The sequence below is a fragment of the Erpetoichthys calabaricus genome, chromosome 12 (assembly GCF_900747795.2).
Source record: "Erpetoichthys calabaricus chromosome 12, fErpCal1.3, whole genome shotgun sequence".
In the NCBI taxonomy this organism is placed as follows: Eukaryota; Metazoa; Chordata; class Cladistia; order Polypteriformes; family Polypteridae; genus Erpetoichthys; species Erpetoichthys calabaricus.
In genome coordinates this window covers 47811280-47833880 of record NC_041405.2, presented here as the reverse complement: position 1 = coordinate 47833880, position 22601 = coordinate 47811280, and the positions used below count along the sequence as shown (strand labels likewise).

Here is a 22601-nt window from a genome sequence, read left to right as displayed (position 1 = left end):
CCTCTTGTTAATCATGAGAAATGCACCATTCCATGAGCACCCTTATTGTAGCTTTAAATGTTGAGGTAATGGAATGGTTAAAACTGACATGGAGATGCATTTGTGTCATTGGGATGGCTTTGATTATAAATTTGTATTGCCCATGAATAAATTGATTTCAAATCTCTAATGCAAATGGTACCATTTTGAAAGGGATTTTTTAATGAAAACCATCCATCCATGTATTTTCCAAAACCAGTTTAACCTGGCCATGGAAGCTGGAGCCAATCCCAGCAAACATAGGCTGTAAGGCAGGAACAATTTCAGGACATGGTGCCAGTCCATCACAATGTGAAATGCTAATTATGACCGGGTATATGACGGGATGGGGGGACAGATCGGTGCAGTGTTTAGTGGTTTTGCCTGATGCATTTAGTGTCCTGGGTTCGACTCCCACACACCTAGCTGCTTTTTCTGTGGATTGTGCATGTTCTCACCTTGCCTGTATGACTTTTTTCCTCCGCATTCAGTTCTTTCTCCACATCCCGCAGACATGCATGTTAGATTAATGGGTGATTCTAAATTTGTCCCGTGTGCCCTAAAATAAACTGGTGCCCTAGTAAGGGTTGATTCCTGCCTTGCACCTGCTATTTATCACAGGAACAGGCTCTGGTGCTCCATGACCATAAGTGAAACAATTTGAAAATGTTATATTTTGTAACACCCTGCATAAAGCTCTTGTGTTTGAGCACCTCCAAGTATGGTCACTATAGAAGGATGGCGCCTCTCAGTATACTGAGGACAAGCTCTTAAATCCCCAGCCTTTCTATAATGAATTCATATAACACTGGCACAGTGACATTTTTGTTGTTACTTTTTTATAGAACATAAGTTACAATTACACAAGCACACTTCTGTTTTTTCAAAAAGCTACAAATGAGATTATATCGACATGTTGATTTGCAAAAGCTGATAGCCCTCAGCTAAAAACAGCAGCAGAACAATGTCTAGCAAAGCTTGCGGAAAACTTTTTGTTTATTTGTTTTTGACAGCGTTGATTTGATCTGAATGCATTTTTTGCAACAAAATGTATAAAAGATGCAAAACAAAAAAATAAATAAATAAATAAAACAATGAGAAATATGGGAAGTGCAAGGCAGAGTCAGGGTTAAATGAGGTTGTCGTCCACAGGTTCTTTTATGAAGATATCCTTTCATGTCAAAGGCGTGAGAGACATGAATGCAGCATTCAGGAGTGTCTGCTTTCCCAGACAGCCAAAGCTTTCCTCTTCACCTCAGTGATTGGCGTCAACAACAGAAAACAATACAGAATCAATTCATCAGATTTCATAGCTGCCCGCAGGAAGTCTGCAACTTGACTTTGGCCCTTGAAATCTTTCCACAAGGACAAAGGCAGAGCGGCTTAGTGAGCCTGCACTTAAATGAGAATTTCCCGTGGAGGTAAGGACCTATGGACATGAGCGGGAATGCGCTATCCTGGTGTCCATTTAGAGACGCTGAGGTGCAGGAATGGTGGAGGATAAATAGACCCTGCCTGTAGTTCCAATACCCTCTTTATATAGCCTGTTTCTGTGCTGCCCCATTTCTCTTTACTAACCGTCCACTGTATATCCCATCTATCTCTTCTCACACCATTTGGATGCAGTATTTCAGGAAGCTGTTCTCTAGATACCTGCCACACCATCACTTTTATTTTATATTGAGGACAAACACACTGAACTCTGTACACATTACAATTCTGCCATTACTACAAAGTATACCATAATTCACTCACTTCTGATGCCAAATCCGTGTCATCATCTCTTGTATCCACAAAGTCTCATTCTCCTCTTGCTCCTAGCTGCAAGAATTTTATTTGGAATTCATTTTTAACAGAAGCACATTGCATCTGCCACCTTGTGTATTTAGCTCTAGTCCTCCATTCACTATACCTAAAACACACTACACTCCTCATCCTCTAATTCTCACTGTCTGCAACGCATCCACCCCATCTGCTTCTCCATTTTTATTAAACACGATTCACACTTCCTCCAGCATAGAGCACTTTCTACCAGGGGTGAACCTGCAGGTGGACCAGGGCCCACCCAATCATAAATTATTATTTTTGGATCTGCTTAAGTTTCTAGGTATTGCTGACGTTGTTCAGGACGTTGTTGAGGAAATCCTGGGAATCCATAGGTAAAAGTTTTTTTAAAGTTGCTATTATAAACAACTGGTTTTACATTTTTATTATTACTTATTTGCTGGCGCCTTTATTAAAAATCAAGATAAGGTACGGCTGCTTATAGATTTTTAACACAGTTGGACCACAAGCATGTTAAGTGAATGCCTTAGGGTTTCACAGTGTGGCAAAGGCAGGACTAGAACCAGCAGCCTTGTGGATTAAAGTCTCCTTTCAAACTGTAACTGGTTTGAATGGAGCACAGAAGAAGATGCCATTGTTCTAAGTGCAGACTGGTGAACAAACCACTCCACTATAATTACTGCTTAGGGGTATAATATTGTTTGACCTTTGATAATTTGCAGTTTCACTGCATGCTGGTCTGTGATGCTGTGTAAATGGCTAAACACATATCTGCAAAGTCAATAAGCAATCCATAGCAATCAAGGAGGATCTGACATGTTTGGTTGAGTACACTATAATAAGCCTGTCCTAAAATGCCAGAATGATTTTGACAAATCTTCTTGTATTTTTGCCCAATTACATCCAGTAGTTGTTATGAACTGGAAATCATAAATGAACATCAGATAAGCCATTTTCTATTTTCTATTTCATAAAGTAAAGTTTATCCTGGTACCAGTGAGTGGTGATGTTGGTTGAACATACAAGAATTTGATTGTACTCTGAACATGGGATAATGCTACCACTAGCACTCCTTCTGCATTGATTTGTGATGCAGAGATCATTTCAGCCTTGAATAGTGAGTTCCATCATCCGTGGCTCTGAAGTGACCTTCCAGTCTCTGTTAAAAGAACATTTCCTGAACATTTTCTTATCCTCAGATGGTGTTGCAAAATGTGTTGAAGAAAATGTTCAAAGATAACTGAGAACTTTTGAGAAACAGACTCGGCTCTGTTTATATCACAGTTTGTAGTACAGAGCTGTATTGCATTGGTTCTTTTTCTCTTTCAATGATTTGGCCATTATGCTATTGTGGCCCTTCCATCTCCCTTTTCAATTTTGTGGAAATGTATTCCACCCTGGATATCACTCGGATAATTTATTTTTATTAAATGGGATTTACATATTTTTCTTTTGTCCCTTGGGTGATGTCAGAAAACACACAAAAGGCTACTGAACTTGATCTCAGATCATCTTAGCCATGTCATCAACAAGTTACCAAAGGGGAAGATCACGGCACCTGTCTGCCACCTACTTAATTAAGGTTGAAATTGGGGACATTACCCATTCCTGTTATGTCCACCAACCCTGTTTTTTTCACCCTGCCACTCCTAACTTGCAGGTGCCAGGAACCTCGCAAACCCCTATCCCTGGCTACCAGGTGTAGCAATCTTCAATAGCTTGTGTGCTGGTAATCCAGTCTCTGGTGACATGGGTGCCTATTAGAACATGAAAAGAACTATGACAAGAGCAGGCCTTTCCGCCCAGCCCTAATAATGCTTGAGATCTGAAGGTCCCCAAAGTCCTATTGTCTACCTAATTTCTTGGTAATGTGTTACATGTATCTATAGTTTTTGTATGAAGAAAAAATCCTAAAAACATCCTAATGTTTGTGTGAAATTTCCCCTTAATAAGTTTCCAACATGTGCCCTGCTGTTCCTGATGAAATTCTGGTGCAGCATCCCATTTTTAACAAAGTCAGGGTGCACTGTTCTGGTGTGAGGAGTTTCTATGACATTGTGGACTAAAGAACAAAAAATTAGAAAAGTTGATTGCGGGCAATTAGTGTAAAAATTGGACACACCCCAAAATGAAAAATAAACCAGAAAATGGAAAATTTACAAATATACCCACAATACTACTACTCATGACATAATCATAGGCCACAGATTAGTCTCATACAGCTGTTGTGTTATTTTTGTGTTCGTTTTTTATCATGTGCCGTTGAACAAGTTGATTATGTAGTAGAAGTAGTAGTAGTACTATCATGTCAATAAAGTACAATGAAATTCTTAATTGCAGGTCTATCCAACAAGCAATGTGTTCCTACTCCCCCTGTGCCATAATAAACTTACACCAAGGGTTCATTAGTGGGATGAGTATTTGGATGGAGAAATAATGGAGCAGGTCAAAACAGAGATTCATGTCATTATTTTTATCCAGCTTGCTGTACAAGTCTATGATTTATTTTTTATGTGTGTTCAAGATAGATGTAGTTGAAAACAGACACAAAAATGTTCATAAATATGCCTCAGTTTTAGTACCTCTATGTGAAATGATGTAGGGTAGCTAGAGAACGTACAGCCTGAAAACAAAAGGCAGAGTAAGAACATAACATGTCTGGTAATTCTTATAGGAAACAGAAAAGGTAGGCACAAAGCTCTCTGCTCTCGTCTGTGCAGGTGGGTGGGTAGCACTGGACACAGTCAGCGCAAAACTTCCAAGATTGTACAGTATATATAAAAAAAAGGATATTCCAAAAGGTAAGTATGACTGTATGATGTTTGGCTCATTAGCTGGTTTAAAAATGTTTACCATCAACATAACGAAGATTGCAATTTCCATATACAAAATATGTAACTATAAATTAGCTGTATGCTCTGCACAATTTGTGTGCTATTCCCATTGTACATCATGTGACTTGTTGCAGTCTGACAATTTGTGTGGCATAATGGCCATCGTAATACACACATCTGTTGTTGTTGATTTTTCTACTTGATGACTGGAGCTAACGAAACCATTTAAAGCTAATCAATTTGGACTTGAGGTTTACTATTTTGTTCATCTTTCTTAAATATCACAAGCATTCATTTATTTTCTATAACAAGAGATAAGTTATGATTCCGCACATTAATTATTTGCTTTAATAATATTTAATCACCAGAGGATTTATTTTCCTAGCCTAAACGTTATGGCTTGCCCAGAAAATTGCTATCCTGGCCCACCTATAGCCTTGTCACTGTGCCTTAGAACTCAATTCCATCTCCTTCTTCTCCTTAATGCACCCATCTCATGTGCCATTTTTTCCAATCATATGACTTTATCTACCACAATTGTTTCCTTTTCTTGACTCACCATGTTTCATTTTACACCTTAATCTGTCATACTATAGATCTCTCTCTGTGGTTTACTTTACTATTTATTTCTAGTAATTAACTCACATCTTACTCTTCACCTGCTTGCTCTACAAATCACCTACCACATCTTCTTTGCCTTCACTCAGCATATCTTGGTCTCCATTTTATATCACTATAGATAGATAGATAGATAGATAGATAGATAGATAGATAGATAGATAGATAGATAGATAGATAGATAGATAGATAGATAGATAGATAGATAGATAGATAGATAGATAGATAGATAGATAGATAGATAGATACTGTAGTACTTTATTGTCCCAAGGAGGAAATTTACCTTTTTATAAAAGAAGTATAACAACATCATAGGCACACCTAGACTTTTTCCTTGTTTTCTCTGCCACACTTCAGTCTGTACCTTTCTTCACTATATCTGTGTCTACATGTTCATTCATCACATCTCTCCCCCTCTCCACCTTCATTCACCATGTATCACTCTATACAATTTCCTAACATCCACTTGCTCACCTTCATTCAATACATTCCATCTCTCATCTTTCCCTATTACATATCCCTCTCCAGTTCACCTATCACATCTGTTTATCACCTTCCCTCATCCATTCACTCACTTCAGCTTCCACTCTCCATTAGAAGTCGGCACATCTTATTCTCAACTCTCTTTCAACCCATCGCACACTCAATTAATATTCCACCACATCTATTTCTATATATCTCCTCATGATGTCTCACTCACCACTTTCCTCCATATATCACGCTGCAAAATACAGATACATCTTTCTTCATTTTCATACTTCACCATTCTTCATCAGCCATTATTCTTTGCATCACATTGAATCTCTTTCTTCCCTTTCATTTAGCATATCTCAATCTCCACTTTCTCCTGCCCCATCTCACTCTCTACAACTCATCTACCATATCTCTTGTCCCTCTCCATTTGTGACATCTCACTTTCTTTGGTAATCTTCATTCAGCTTATCTCAATCTCTATCATCCCCCACAATGCATCATTCAATACAACTCACCTGTCTATGTGTTCACTGTCATATATCACTCTCAACGATATGCCTCTATCCACTTTTGTATCTTCACTTACTACATCTCACTCTCCACTTTTGTTGACCTCACTGCACTCCCAACAGTGCCTGCACAGCTACATCATCACATGCACTCAACAACATCTCACTATCCACCTTTTTTCATCACTTTTGACCCACATTGCTTTTTCATTTCACCTGTCTCATCTCACTCTTTACCTTTCTTTTCCACATATTACTTACTACAATTTATCTACAGCATTTTATCATCCAGCACGTTTCAGCCTCTATGTTCTTCAATAACTAATTAATGCCTACCACATCATTCCTCACCATTACCAATCCAATCTCTCTTTTCACCTGCTTCCATCCCATATCTGGTTTCATTCCTTGTGCCAGACAAATCACATCACTCTCCACTTAAATCCTCTGCATCTCCTTCACCAATTGCTACTGTATATTTCAGAACGTCTGCCCCTTACAACATGTAGCCTGCCACACTCTTGAATCTTCTTCCACTCAAGTGCTGTTTAGTATTATTTCACATTTCCTCTCCTTAGCACACACTTCTGCTTCACATCTCACTCCTCACTTACATCCATCAAATCTCATTATCCTCCTACTCTCAATGCAAGCCATTTTGTTTTCTTACTCCTCTCTATGTCTTTGCTTGCCTTTCCATGTGTGTACTTCAAATCTCTGTTTCACTTGCCATCTGTCTCTTTTTCATCTCTGAAAACGGTTGCCTAGATCCCGCATTTTAGACCTGATTGATTCATTCTCTAATACTAATATATTTTTCTCTCACTAACATTGTTTTTGAAACATAAAAAGGCACAGAAGTCCAAACTGTAAACTCACTTGATAGGACATTGCTGGTAATCAGTTAACACTTCAAAGCCCACGGGTGGAGGACAGCAGATTACTTCAAAATGGTAGCAGTGTGTCACTACACCCAGTGATGTAGAATACAGAAATAAAATTTCCAAGCAGTTGGAATGCTGCCCTTTTTCAGCTTGCTCAGCTGATAAAGAAAGCATGAACTTCTGTGGAAAGTGATTTGCATGTTCATCTCCTGCTTCACATTTACAGCCATTAAATGTGCCATCTGTCAAAGGTTCGAGGCCTTTTTGCATAGCATGGTGAGAGGCGGGGTGCGTGGTATGTGTGCATTTCATTTTTCTCACTAGAGAGCTGTCCCAAGTACCAGTTACTTGGAAGTTGACTTTCAATTAAGCAGAATGTTTTTCTACTAAGTTCCTGATAACATTTAGACAGGCAGAGCTGCTCGGGGGTTATCTTTCACTCGCAACTGACTTTGAGAGCTTTAAGACAATCCCAAAAGGAAACTGCCAGCAGAAATAAAAAGCTTCTGCAGACGCCTAACCAAGAGGGAAAAACCCGACAGACTGCACAAATGGGAGCCAAGCGGTGTCACAACTTATAAGATGGCAGGCCCCCTTCAAAAATACAACTGATGCCAGCTGCTGGAAGAATTCAAAACATCTTGGTCCACTATTGATTCCCACTTTACCAATTCGAGTGAGTGAGGGCAGCGGCTGAACTCCTCTAGGCAGGAAACCCTGATGCAGACAGAGGGGCCTTGGCGCCTTTCAGAACAAGATCCCTCCGACTGATTACAACCAAATGCATCAGCTGCCTTAAGTGTGTTGTCCATACCAAGTGGACTTCCTGCTGGGCCCTACTCCCATAATCCCCAGGGGTCAAGCAGTCTCTAAGGAAAAACAAGCCCCTCTGTATTTTTGCTTCTGTTCATTACAATTGTTTGCAACCATTACCTTTAAACATTGAAGTGTACAAGACAGCTGGGAGTTTATTTGCATGTAAATATTTAACTAGTTCCACTTCCTATTATTTTAGCAAAATCTTTTTTTTTTTTTTGCATGTCTGTGTATCAACCGCACAAGAATGGTTATTATAAAGCAGATTGTTGCTGGGTGATGAAACCTTGAAACAGCACCCTGAATATGGGCTGATTAGAGAGCCGTATGGCATTTCTCAGCTGAACAGATGAAGCTTCTGAGCTTCTGGTCAGCATATTGACAGTGTAATGTGAGGCCTCTGTAAGGTGCTCCACATGATAGTAGGTAAAGATGCATCTGCTGAGCTACTGGTCAGCATATTGATGATGTAATTGGGAATCGCTGTAAGGAGCTGTGCATCAAAGGGTGCAACGATCCATCTGCTGGACATCTGGTCAGCATACTGACAATGCAATATGAACACAATTTGAGGAGCTCAGTATTATCGTAAGGTACAGAGATCTAATTAGTGAGTTACTGGACAGCAAGGTAATGCAAGCTTACTGCAAGGTGCTTTGCCTCATTCCGTGCACTGATCCAAGTACTGAAGAACTGGTCAGTGTATGGACAAATTAATAAACACACAGTTTAGGTATCTGTATCAAGGGGCGTAAATATCCGGTTACTTACCTACTGGTCAGAATACAGGCAATGTAATGTGAGTTCACTGTAAAATGCTTTGTATCATGGTGTGAAAAAGATCCAGCTAGATTACTGTGAGGTGCTCAGTATCCCAGGGTGTGAAGATCCAGCTATTGGCAATGAAATGTGAGCTCACTGTTAGGTGCTCACCCTGATCCAGCTACTGAAGAATTGATGAGCATATTGACAGTGTAATATGAGCTCACTGTAAGGTGTTGTGAATCACTGGGAGCAGAGATCCAACTAAAGGACATGTATGGTTAGCATGTTGACAATGTAATGTTAGCACACTGTGAATGCGCTCTATATGAAGGGGGTGTGAAGATCCATTTAGTGAGCTACTGGCTAGCATATACTAACAAGGTAATGTGAGCTCACTGGAAGGCGTTGTGTATCAGGGGGTGTGAAGATTGATCTACTAAAGAAATGTTCAGCATAAGGACAATGTAATAAACACACTGTGAATCTATCTGTATCAGGGGATTTGAAGATCCAGTTACTAAGCTGCTGGTCTGCATACTGGCAATGTAATTTGAGCTCACTGTAAAGGGTTTTCTATCATGGCCTGAAAAAGATCCAGGTACGAGTGAGGTGCTCAGTATTCCAGGGTGTGAAGATGCAGCTAATGAACTACTGGATTGGTATATCAGTAATGTAATATGAGCTCACTGTTAGTTACTGTTTATCATGGACTGCCCTGATCCAGCTACTGACGAATTGGTGAGCATATTGACAGCGTAATATGAGCTGACTGTAAAACATTGTGAATCAGGAGAAGTAGAGATGCAGCTGCTGAGCACCAGGTCATCATTTTGATAATGTCATCTGAACGCAGTTTGTGGCTCAGTGTATCATAAGGTGTGAAGATCCAGCTTCTGAGATAGTGGGCTGCATAATGATGTGGCAATGTGAGCTCACTGTAAGGTGCTGTATTTCAATGGGTGTGGAGATCCATATTCTGAGCTACTGATAAGTTATGTGGGCTGTAACCCTGCAAGGTGCTGCATATTGTGGACTGCAAAGATCTAGCTACTGAACAACTGGTTGGCATATTAAACGGGTAATGTGAACTCACTGTAAAGTTCAATATAATATGAATGCACTGAATGGCACTCGGCATCACAAGGTGTTAAGATCCAGCTTAGTGAACTACTGGTCGGCATATTGAATAGGTAATGTGAGCTCACTGTAGGGTGCTGTATATCCTGTGGTATGGAGATCCAGATACTGCGTTACTGGTTATTGAAACTGCCCATGTAATATGAGGTAAGGCACTGTGTATCACAGAATGCTAATAAACAACTGTTCAACTTGTTAAAGTGGTAATATGAACTCACTGTAGGGTTAATTTATCAGGGGTTCAAAGCACCAGCTACTAAACACCTGGCCAGCATAAGGAAAAAATAAAAAATAAAAGACACTATGAAGTGCTCTCTGTCATGGGGGGTGAAGATCCAGTTACAAAGCTACTGGTCGGCATACTGACAATGTAATGTGAGCTCACTGTAGGGTGCTGTATATCCTGTGGTATGAAGATCCAAATACTGTGCTACCGGTTATGGAAACTGCCCATGTAATATGAGGTCACTATAAGGCACTGTGTATCACTGAATGATAATAAACAACTGTTCAACTTTTTAAAGCGGTAATATGAACTCACTATAAGGTTAATTTATAAATTGGTGCAAAGAACCAGCATACTAAACACCCTAGCCAGCATAAGAAAAAAGACACTATGAAGTGCTCTGTGTAATGGGGGTGAAGATCCAGTTATAAAGCTACTGGTTGGCATTTTGACAATGTAATGCGAGCTCACTGTAAAGTGCTATACATCATGGGGTGCAAAGATTCAGCAAATTAACAAGTGATCAACTTATTGATAGCATAATGTGAGCTCAGTGTCATGATCATTTGTATCAAGAGGACAGAAGATTCAGCCACCCAATTAACTGGTCAGCAGATTGACAAAGTAATGTGAGCTCACTGTGTGGTGCTGTGCCACATAGGGGTTCAAAAATCCACATACTTGTTAGCATATTGAAAATATATTGTGAGATCACTGTGAGGCATTCTGCATTTAAATACACAAGCTGCTGGTCAGCTCACTGGTGATGTAAGGTCACAAGTAAGTCACACCGTAAGACAGCAGGATAGTTCATCTATAACAAGCGCATCCACATTGAAAGAGTTCAGAATGCAAGCTCATCCCTAAAACTTTAACACGAAACTGCTTGTAGGTAGGCTGTAGAAGCAATAACAGGTACTGTATGCCCCTCTTAACACACCCCCATAACCAACGAGTTGCCATATGATGAACAAAACAGTGACCATTAAAAATCATCCATTCACCACTTTACTTTATTACAGTCCAGCAGAAATTCTCTAAAGACCCATCTTTATCATAACCTTTCTTGTGTGTGTTACTGAGCCACCCAGCTCACTGAAACTTTCTCCAGGAAATTGAACCTCCGTGTACAAAATAAGCACCCACTTTTGATTTGATTTTCAACAGACTACTCCCGACCTTACACACCGAGCGCTGCATGCATCTACTCACAAACATGGCATCAGAGTAAAGGAAATGCTTCTGTAAAGTTTACATTTCCATTTACTATGTTGCTATTACTGAGTGGGTGACAAGTGTATGGGGAAACCCCTAATTTAATAATAAGTGCATAAGCTTTGGGAAAGTACAGGGTAGAGATAATATAAAATTTGATCTGTAAGCATTTATTTATTGGCAGTGTATCTGGATGAAACTGCTTTGATAAATTATTAGAACATCCTCTGAGCAACTTTAAAATTGTGTGGCATGAAGGACCCAGTAAAACAAAATATGCCATACGTGCGCAGGTCAGTCTTCTCTTTTCAACAAAAATGAACAACAAATTAGGTACGCCCGCATGCATTTTCCTGATTTCACGCTGATTAATAAATCTTGTTTGTTTTGTTTGCTAAAAAATATAGCTATATGACACCAAGGCATCACTTTGTAACTTTCATGCCACTGGTATGGGTGTAGTGCGCCCCATCCACCATCCAAGATGGTAGGTACCCATGTTATTTTACACGCATTTCTGAAATGACAAAAAAGTAACAGAGACACCATAGCGTCCCAACAGTGTGGCATCACTGGCTGAAAGTAGGAAATGACACCACGTATTAGTCACTCTGCTATAGGGGTGCCCAGCTCAACAGACACAATGTCTTTTGGTTTCCCTTTCGGGGGCAAGCTGTCATCAGCGCCAGTTGTATCATAGCTCTGATGACATTTTTCTTAAAATACATGTTTTTCAGACAAGTGAACTTACCAGTAAATACGTTGGCTTTACAATACTGAGAATCAAAACCCCTTTCAGTTTCACCCCAACCTCCGAGCTTCGGGTAGACTAATAAACGGCACGTGCCATCTGCAATAACAAACCAAGAAAACTCTCTAAGCGATCCGCTACGCTGTCAATTTGGATGAAACACCAAGGTGGCGACTGCTAGCCGGCGTGCTCCGCCTCACCAATCGAGTGTGGGATAGGATAGGATTGGGCGGAGGGGGGATGGAAAAGCGGGATATCCTGCTCTCTTTCGCTCTGACAATAATTTAAAGCTTTTAAACAGAAACGACTCTTTGCCGCCCAGAGCAGGCGCCGCTCAGCTCAGTCGCATATCACAAAGCGTAAGCGGCATCTCAACGATCGCGTACCAGCACGGGACCCCCAGGGTTGCTTAAGCAGCATTGGCACGTTTACTAAGGCGGTAATAACACGCAGGAGGGCAGACTTGCGTCTCCACACCCAATGCAATCGCTTTCAATCCCCATCTAGTCACAGGTTGATGAGAGTGCTAAGCTAAATGACTGTCGCCAGTTGCCGTTCTACACAAATAAAACTCGAAGCGACCCTCGTTGGAGAGGTACTCGGTAAATCCACAAGCGGTAAAATGATCATTTTTAGTTTGTTTTTGTGCCACTTGCAGAGGGCATCCGTGGTGCAGGGCGGTCCAGGCGGCAGCTTCGAAGCTGGAGTGTCCTCTCTGTGTCCGCACGCGCGCATCCCATACAGTTCCTGCTACGAGATAATGAAGAGCAAAAAGCGGTGGAAAAAAGACAAGCCCGCGCCGCCAACTACTCACGTATCTCTTGAGCTTCTTCTCGGGAGGTGACTTGATGAGCCACCCCGTGCACACAATATCCCCAGAGCTCATGCTGACGCCGCTAGCTGACAGCGCTCCTGCTGCGAATGCGAAACTGGCTGCTTCTGAGCGGAGCAAAGAGAAGGAAGTCAAGGCATTGATCTTTGACAAAAACCACTCTCCTCCCACTATGTGAACACAGCGGTTTTCATCCAGAGCAACCAAGCACTAGAGTGGCGACAAGACACTATAACTGCTGGAAACCACTTTAGCTGCAAAACCAAACGGACCTGAATCCAGATTAAAACCCGAAGGTGATAAGTGGGCGAGTGAAACGTGCGGGGATAACGGAGCGGGACACATGTGAGACGGCAGGGAAGCGACGGAGAAGCAGCACTGACATTTTTGACTGTAAGAACAAAATTAAACGTTGAATCTTCTGTATTTTTTAATATCAGCGTGTATTTTTAAATTAAGTATGTTGCTTCAAATGTGTCTTCCTAAACATGCTATAATTGTTATCAGGGTATGCATCCTTTATTGAGCCCACTTCATTCAGTTTAGGGTTACAGGATATGGAGCTAGACATTATCTGGCACAAACTCAGACGGGGAACCAGTCCTTGGCAGGATACACTATACCCACAGGAGCCAGTCTAGAGATGCCAGTTTATTTAATACACACATCTGCTTGAGAAAGCCAAACAGTGGGCAAAAGCAAATAACGAATACCACCATCATAGCGAACATGCTAGAAGTCAGATCCTGAACTCGGCAATGCTCTTCATTGCCTCACCATATCACCTACCTGGGTACCAGTCTATAATATTATGGACTCATGGAAACACCTGTGCAGACACCACAAAGCAGCGACCTCAGATCCAAGAGTTGGACTCTGTAAGGTAGCACTGTGAATCACTGTGACCAGCATCAGACTCAGGAAACCTGTCCTGGAGACTCCAGAGTACATGGTGGGAATCACAGTCAAGCTCAAATCTTAAAGTCATGACCGTATATTTTTAGTGATATCAACAAAATGAGAACAAGGACACATACATATCATCCCATTGTGAGTGACAATGCATGCAAAAGTCAGAGCCACAAAGGGAGATAGAGAAATGAAATGAGGAACAGCAGATACAAGTTTTAATCTGTCATGTGACATGGAATAAAAATGATCGACAGGCAGATGAATTGATCTATGTGTGTGTGTGTGTGTGTGTGTGTGAGAGAGAGAGAGAGAGAGAGAGAGAGAGAGAAGGAACAGATTTTGGGAGGGTGTAAGACTCCAAAACACCAGCTATCTAAGGGGCATATCCACTCTTCGTCCTACACACTCGGGCAGTAGCCATAAGAGGTAATTACACACACACACATACATGCACATCTTCTCAATTGTAATAAATTAGATGGCTCAAAAACACCCATCTGCTCATTCCTTCATATTCAGAAAACACTTTATTCTGTACATTGATAATCCCAGCAATGAGAGGTCAAGGAGGGAACAGCTCTGGGTATGGGCACTGGTCCATCAAAGGGTGAAGTTGCTCACATCTGTTCAATGCGTACTCACCAAGCAGCCTGGTCATGTCTTTAGACTGTGGAAGATGAGGAGCACATATAAACAGAAGGTACCCCAAAACAAGAAAAGTAAATGTTGAAAAAAAATATGAATATCTTGTAGACAAAATCACTAACTCAAACTGTCAGCTGCACCCAGTGTTTCTCAACCAGTGGGTCATGTGCTGAGGACAATGGCTCATGGGTTGCCATTGTAGGGTGTAAAAAGTGGGTCGCCTAAGTAATCGACAGTGCCGCAAGATGTATATTTCCTTATTTATCTATGATGATCTCAGATATGGAAACCCGTCCCACCACTTTGACATGTGTGCTTGTTGCACCAACATGTGCAGTTATTTCACTAAAGTACCTCTAAACCCATTCTGGTATTCATGCTCGTTTCACCAAGGGGGACAACATTTTATGTGTGCGGTGGATCATTTTGACATTAGCGCTCATCTCACCAAGGCTAAATTTGTAGGTTGCAAATAAACATAGAGAGATACAACTGGGCCGGGACGGCATAAACACTGTGCTTTAATACATTTTCCAAATCTGCATTGTTCCAGACCTGCCAGTTAAATGCCCAGAATCTGCACTGGGATGGACATAAACCAGATTGAGGACTTCATAATGGAATGATGTGGTAGTTAGTTCCACTGCTTAAGAGTCTTGGGTTCAAATACTGTGCCTGCTTACTGTCTGTGTGGAGTTTACACATTCTCCCTGTGCCCGTGTTTTAGTTTCTTCAGGTACTCCAGTTGTAGCGTCACATCCCAAAGACGTGTAGGTTGAGTTAAGTTGGCCCATTTGTATGTGAATGGACCCTGCGATTGTCTGGCACGAAGTCCAGACTTGGACCCTGGTGTTCTCCGGCTTCTGGCAACTGGCTTTGAGAATATTATGTTAATAGTGCAGCAGTCAAGACAAAACACAGGCTGTGTATTTATGGGTTTGTTTTTGTAAAAATGTCGGTTATTTTGGGTTATGTAATTTCATACCGTTATTAGCACAAGTTGCTCTCCCCCATGCACATTCATCCACAACAGGCACCAACTCATAAACAGTATGCTGTCCACATTAGAACCCATATGTGAAGTTGTTTCTCTTGATTTTAACTTCTTGTGGTCAGCTGTGACCAGCCATGTTTGAACAAGGCAAGCTGGGGCTGTAAAAGCTGAGCTAAGAGAGAGAGGACAAGTTTTAATCAAACTGTGAGGACAGGAAAGGCAGTAGAACTGATTATCCATAGTTAATCCAAGCCTCCTGCAAGTCAACTATAGTCAGCATGTTGGGAGATTAAAAGCTACGAGACACCCATCCATCCATTCTTTCTCTGGACCTACAGTAGCTTTCAAGTACACATTTGCAGGGGAGCTGGAGACAGACAGATGGACACAGAAATGAAGATTTGTACTTTGTTGATTCCTGGGTTCAATCCCCAGTCAATTCCTGGAGGGAGTTTACATTTTCTTTCAATGGGTTTTCCTCTGACTTCCCAAAGATGTGCAGGTAGGTTATCTGGTGACACTAAACTGGTCCTGTGTGAATGAATGGGTGAGTGTGCCCTACAATGGATTGATGCCACATTCCTGCCTCTACAGTGTGTGTCTGGTGTATATGTCTCTCTATATAAAATTCAATGTCTGTTTGTCTGTCAGTCAGCTTTTCACGAGAGAACTACTTAAAAGATTTAGATCGAGTTTTTTTTTCCATAATTTGCTTGTTGATTTTGAGACTTCTGTCATTACACTATGTATCATAGTTCTCTTGCAGGAGCAATACATTTATGCTAATCTGAGACAGAGGCTGGGGGTCGAGGGCAGAGGGAAGCGTGACGTCAGGAGTGGGGAGCTGGGCAGTGTCCTCCTCACTGTCCTGTTTCAGTACTACGCAGGTGGAGCCGCGGGGGACGGCTAGTAAATATATTTATTAGGGTATTATTATTTATTAATTAATGTATTATTTATGTGTTTTATTTGTCTTCTTTTCCTTCTTCTTCTTATTACTATTAGCAAGTATACTACAAGAATAACCTACATGTCTTTTTCCATACAAATAACTGTAAACCTAATTTTACCCACCCCTGTATATCTCTACAGGGGTGAGCAAAATTACATTTACTGTTGTGAGAATAGGAAACACAGAGTTTATTCTTGTATTATTATTCTTTTTTTAATTATTGCACTATTTATTTCTATTATTTGTCTTCTGTCTTATTAACGTGTGCTTGAGAGTAGCAATCATAACCTGCATGTCTTTTTCCACACAGTCACTGATTCAAATACAATAGTTTTACTTCTTCCAAATACCTTTACACAACTCATTACACACAGGAATGGTGACTACTTCCTCTTTCTCTCTACTCCTCTTCCTCCATGCAACTGTTGTCCGCTGCCTCCCGACGCAACTTTTGGAAGTGAGGCAGAGGCTTCTTTTAAACCGCATCCTCAAAGTACTTCCAGTCTTCGATCCAAGTCCAAAGAAAGCACTTTTGGGTCAGGTGGGACAGTTCACCCCTGCAGATCCGCTTGGCTGTACCCATGGCATGCAGCATGGTTGTTCCATGGGACTATGATTTCCTGCATGTCCCGTGGCCCAGAAAATGGGAGCAGTGAGAGAAAAATGCTGCCCTCTAGTATATCAGGGGAGTATATCCTCTGAAAAGGCCAACTAACCTGGACCTTCCATTATCCTGCACTCCCTTCCTGGCAGGGCATAAATTCCCAATCTGGTCTCGAGAACAGCCCATTGCTGTCCTTCCACTCTGGCCTCCCTTCCTGGCAAGGATATGCTGGGTGGTAGTCCTCATGGACTGGAGCACCCATGCACACCCGCAAAGCATACTGGGAAAAGTAGTCCAATTGGGCAGCCCTGCTGAGTTCTATAGGTGCTGCCAGAGGGAGATGCAGGGAAGGACTCTCCCTGCTTTGGAATGCTTCCAACTGACCTCGGAGTGCTTCTTTTGGTCAATGTCCTGGCCCCAAAAGTGCTTAGTTAAAAAGGAACCTCGGGGAGTCAGGAGTGGAGTGGGGCAACTCTCACCTAGGTAGATTTGGAAGAAGTAAGAAGATGAAAAAGATTTGTTTTGTGCTGACTCTGAGGAAGAAGCCTGATTTCAGGTATTTATTTACAATAAATAAAGAAATACCTTATTTGAATCTGGGACTTTTGTGGCCTTCTTGTGTACAGGTCACTATATATATATATATATATATATATATATATATATATATAAAATCCATCCATCCATTATCCAATCCGCTATATCCTAACTACAGGGTCACGGGGATATATATATATTTGATAAAAATAATTTGGCTCCTGAACCTTAAATAGGTGCTCTACTGAGCTGATTTCATAAGTGGCCCAAGATGACCTCCTCTATGACAAAATGTGTAACATACAACTTTCAAGCATGTGGTTTTTGGTGTGTATATTTCTTGTTTCAGGAACCAAGTCAATATGGGTGCCAAAAATCACATGATTAGGGAATTTTTAACACTAGTGAACAACATGCCTTGGGAAACTCATTTTTACTCAGTCAATGTGTGCTGCTAACCCTATGCATGTCTCACAGGCAAGAGATGGACTGCAGAATTCAGTTGTGACCGAACTGATGACAGACGAAATTGTGGAGCAAATCACAAAGGAGAATCAAAGAGGGATGGTGGGTGAGATAGCAGACACGACAGCGATTGTTATATGGGTCATTTGAAACCATTCTTTCTTAAAAATTTAACCTGATCAGGTTGGTGCATGTTGGATGGCCAGAATATTGACTCCTGAAATGAAGCATCACTACATTTCCATTTTGCAAGGAGAACTTTGAGCTAATGAATTGGCACGGGCAAAATTTAATAAGCAACTGAAAATAAACTCTGGCTCAATCACTATGGCCCAGAGTCTAAAGATTGATTTAAAATATGGAAGCATAGTGACCCTCCAACATGTAAGATCCAAACAAGTGGCGATTAGGTGAACACAAATTCTGATAACACAGTGTAATAATAAGTTTTATTTATATAGCTCCTTAACTAAGATTTAGGGTCACTTTACAGTTATAATAAAAGTTATTCAATCTCATGCATGCCTAAATGTTTAAATGACACAGAATATTATAAAACAAGTTAGAATATATAGCATACAACATTTTTGTTATTACATTTAAATGGTGAAATGATGAGTAACGACTGTCAGATGGAATGATAGCATTGAGCAAAAAGATGTGTTTTGAGGTTGGAGTTAAATTTGTATAGTTACAGAGATGACGTGGAAGATTGTTCCAGAGTGTAGGGGACAACTATCCTGAAAGATCTGTGTCCCACCGTAGACAGATGTGCAAGATGAAAAGAATGTAGATCAGTGGCCGAGGATCTGAGCACACACACAGGTTTGTAAGGACAGAGGTGTTCACAGATGGAAGAAGGCCATTTAGATCTTTAAATGTAAGGACAAGTAGTTTATATTTTATACGAGCCACTACAGGAAGCCAGTGTAACTGAAATAGAACAAGTATGACACAAGCAGATTTCCTAGTGTCAGTAATACAGTATAGAGTGTTGTACCGTGTTTGCTTAAACTGTCACTAAATTCATAATGGCTAAGTGACACCTTTTATTGGCTAACTAAAAAGATTACAATATGCAATGTTTCAAGAGCAATTCAGGCCCCTTCTGATTACATCTTACCTAAAGAAGGGGCCTGAGTTGCCTCAAAAGCTTGCTGTGAAAGATCAGCCTCGACACAAACAGACACGGACTCCAAGTGTCCAAAACATGCACCGTTTATTTTTCAACAACACACACAGTGCCCAAATCACCACAATACAACTCTGTCCTTTCTTCCTCCTTCCTTCAGCTGCCTCCACTCCTCTCCTCGCAAGCTCCATCTACTGCCACCTGACTCTGGCTCTCCAAATGGAGTGAGGCGGCCCCTTTTATCCCACCCCGGACGTGCTCCAGGTGCTCCGTGATGGTCTTCCCGCAGCACTTCTAGTGTGGCAGAAGTACTGCCCTTACACCCGGAAGCACTCCGAGCTTACATTGTTCCTGTTCTGGCAGCACTTCCTGGTGTGGTGGAAGTGCTATTGTCTTTGGCTCAGGGACCATCCAGGCACCCCCTGGTGCCGGCCACGGACCCCCACAGGGCTAAGCTTCCCAGCTCTTATGGAATCCAGGGGGACTGCCCTCTTGCGTCCAGGGGAATATATTGCCCCTCTCCCAGTCGTTCCCTATTCCAGGCGACCCAGTGGGGCAAGGTCCCTCGTCGTCTGCCACACTTGCATATTGTAATCTTTTTAGTTAGCCAATAAAAGGTGTCATTTTGCTTAACTTCTCACTAGTGTGTCAGTAAGTAATCTGAAAGCAGAATTTTATACATATTACACTTTATTAAGAGTTATGGCAGACAGATCTGAAAAGAGTGGATTACAGTAATCTACATGAGAAGTAACAAAAGCATGAACACGAGTTTCTGCGTCACAAAAGCCGAGTGAAAAACAGAGATGGGCAATGTTACACAAGTGACAGAAAGTGAGTATAGTCAAGGAAAAAATGTGTGATTGAAAAGAAAGTGCAGGATCAAAAGTAACACCAAGATTATGAACTTCACTAGAGAGGGGACATTGCGATTTCATCTAAACTAAGGCTGAAGTCACTAACCCTTGGAACAGCAGCTTTGGATCCAACAGGCTTCATGTACGTTTTTTTTCACTGTTCAGCATTAGGATGTTTGATGCCATCCAAAACTTGATATCAGATCAGCAATTTACAAAGGAGGAAGGTGGAAGCTGACTTGTGAGCCTGGTACTAAATTAAATTTGTGTGAACATAAAAATGAAATGATAAACCATGTTGACGAATGATGGAGTCCAAGGGAAGAATGTAAATATTAAACAGGAGGGGACCTAAAGCAGAGCCCTGTGAAAGTACAGCAGTATGACATTCATGTTTTCCAGTAGAACAAAAATGTGTTGCCTATCAGTAAGATGTGATGTCAATGATGCTAAAGCAATGCCACAAACTCCAAGGTTTGATTGGAGACAGGAGAGCAGAATATTAGGATTGACTGTATCAGATGCAGCACTAAGATCAATAAGAAGTGAAACAGGGTGTAGTCCACATTCATTATCTGCTTCACAAGACCTGTTTAACTAGTTAATAATATGCAGATCTACTTTTCAAGTTGTAGCAGACAAAATGGGAGAAGCTACAAGGTGATCTGTCATCCGTCCCGCTTCTGCATCATGACAATGTCCCTGTTCACAGTGCACAGGTTGCAAAGGCTACTCTGTGAGATGCTACAGCCCTGTGTGACAACCATCTTTTCTCCACTTTAAAGGGCTACCTCCATCTGACATGCTAGATTAATGATGAAGACAATGAAGTCATCAACAGGTTAGTGGTTGTACAAACAAAACAATACATTTTATGTAAGTGGTATGGAAACTGGGGGGCATCTCAGAGCCTTAAACCCCAGACACAATTTCAGATACACAATTCATAGACTCATAAGACGTATTTCAATTTAACAAATAAGTTTCAAGAAGGAATGGCTTCTTTTAGAATTCCTGGAACCATAACATTGCACCCAAGTGGCATGTCCTGGTTAGATGGAGCTGAAAATATGGAAGTATTCAACTGGAAGCTTTCCTGGTGGGAGCTTAGGAACTGATGGGCAGCCCTGCTGGTATGCACGTGGGAATACCAGTCTCCTTCCGTCCTTCCCTTATGTCATCACAACCATGAATGACACCACCAACAATCCTGTCCAGGATGTCAATTTATCAGTGTTCTACTTACACTGTGAAGGCCTCATGGCTAGGTAAGGAATCCTTTGTCAAGGCTGGGATTCCAGTTCTCATATATATATATATATATATATATATATATATATATATATATATATATATATTCACGGCTTTCGTAGTCTGTGTCACAATCTGATTGTATGGGTGGTTACCTACCAGGTAACGCTTGTGGTTGGCCAGCAATCTGCTAACATCCACCACGGTGCCCTCAGTTTGTGAGGAGCAGATCATAGAATGGTTGAAAATAGTTTACTGTCAAATAAATGCAAAGAGTACACGACACGTGTTTCGCCCTCATTCTGGGCTCATCAGGTGTACACACTCCACTGCACTCCCTCTCGGGAATCGAACCTCGGACGTCAGCGTCAGAGGCGATGCCCCTAACGTTGCGCCTCGGCATGTGGTTCGTTTATTTGACAGCATGTAGATTGGGGTAATTACATTCACGGCATTCGAAGTCTGTGTCACAATCTGATTGTATGGGTGGTTACCTATATATATATATATATACATGAAACATGGATTCATCCTGCTTAGTATCAATGGTTTATGCTGCTTGTGGTGGTGTAATGATGTGGGGGATATTTTCTTGGCAAACTCTGGGCCCCTTAGCGCAAACTAAACATCATTTAAACACCACAGCCTACCTGAGTATTGTTGCTGTCGATCCCTTTATGACCGCAGTGTACCCATACTCTGATGGCCACTTCCAGCAGGATAATATGCCATGTCACAAAGCTCAGATCATCTCAAACTGGCTTCTTGAACATGACAACGAGTTCACTGTACTCAAATGGTCTCCACAGTCACCAGATCTCAATCCAATAGAGCACATTTGGGATGTTGTGGAACAGGAGATTCACATCATCAAATCTGCAGCATCCACGTGATGCTATCATGTCAATATGGACCAGAATCCCTGAGTGATGTTTCCAGCACATAGCTGAATCTGTCCCATGAAGAATGACATCAGTTCTGAAGTCAAAAGGGGGTCCAAACTGGTACTAGCAAGGTGTACCCAATTAAGTGACTGGTGAGTGTATGAGGGTTAATGAAAAAGTAAAGGCAATTTGAAAATTGTGTGGTAATTTGCTGTGGATAGAAGCTCACACAATACAACATGTTTGTGGCTTATGGTTAGTTTGAATACTTACTAGGCAGCTGTCTGCCGTTAGTCTAGCTGAAGCCAAGATGAACATGGCAGATCTGCTGTGGGATTGCACCATTGTTGAACAATGCACCTAAGTGAGATTTCTTTGGGCACAGAGAGTGAAACCTGCTGAAATTCACCAAAGGATGTTGGCTTAGTACGGAAGTGAAAACGTTATGACTCAATAAAAAAAGTTTATGAATGGATAGAAAGGTTTAAAGCGGGAAGAACAAGC

The 22601-nt window shown here is 41.3% G+C and overlaps 1 protein-coding gene across 1 annotated transcript in view; it reads right to left on the bottom strand.

Annotated features, from left to right (window-relative positions):
* The window catches only part of gab3 (GRB2 associated binding protein 3), an 80164-nt gene extending 66940 nt beyond the window's left edge, over window positions 1-13224 (bottom strand). Inside the window, exon 1 of the mRNA XM_028815460.2 lies at window positions 12847-13224. Within this exon, the coding sequence (XP_028671293.2) occupies window positions 12847-12918 (72 nt within the window). The 5' untranslated portion in view covers window positions 12919-13224. The remainder of the gene's footprint in view (window positions 1-12846) is intronic.
* Between the last annotated feature and the right edge of the window lie 9377 nt (window positions 13225-22601).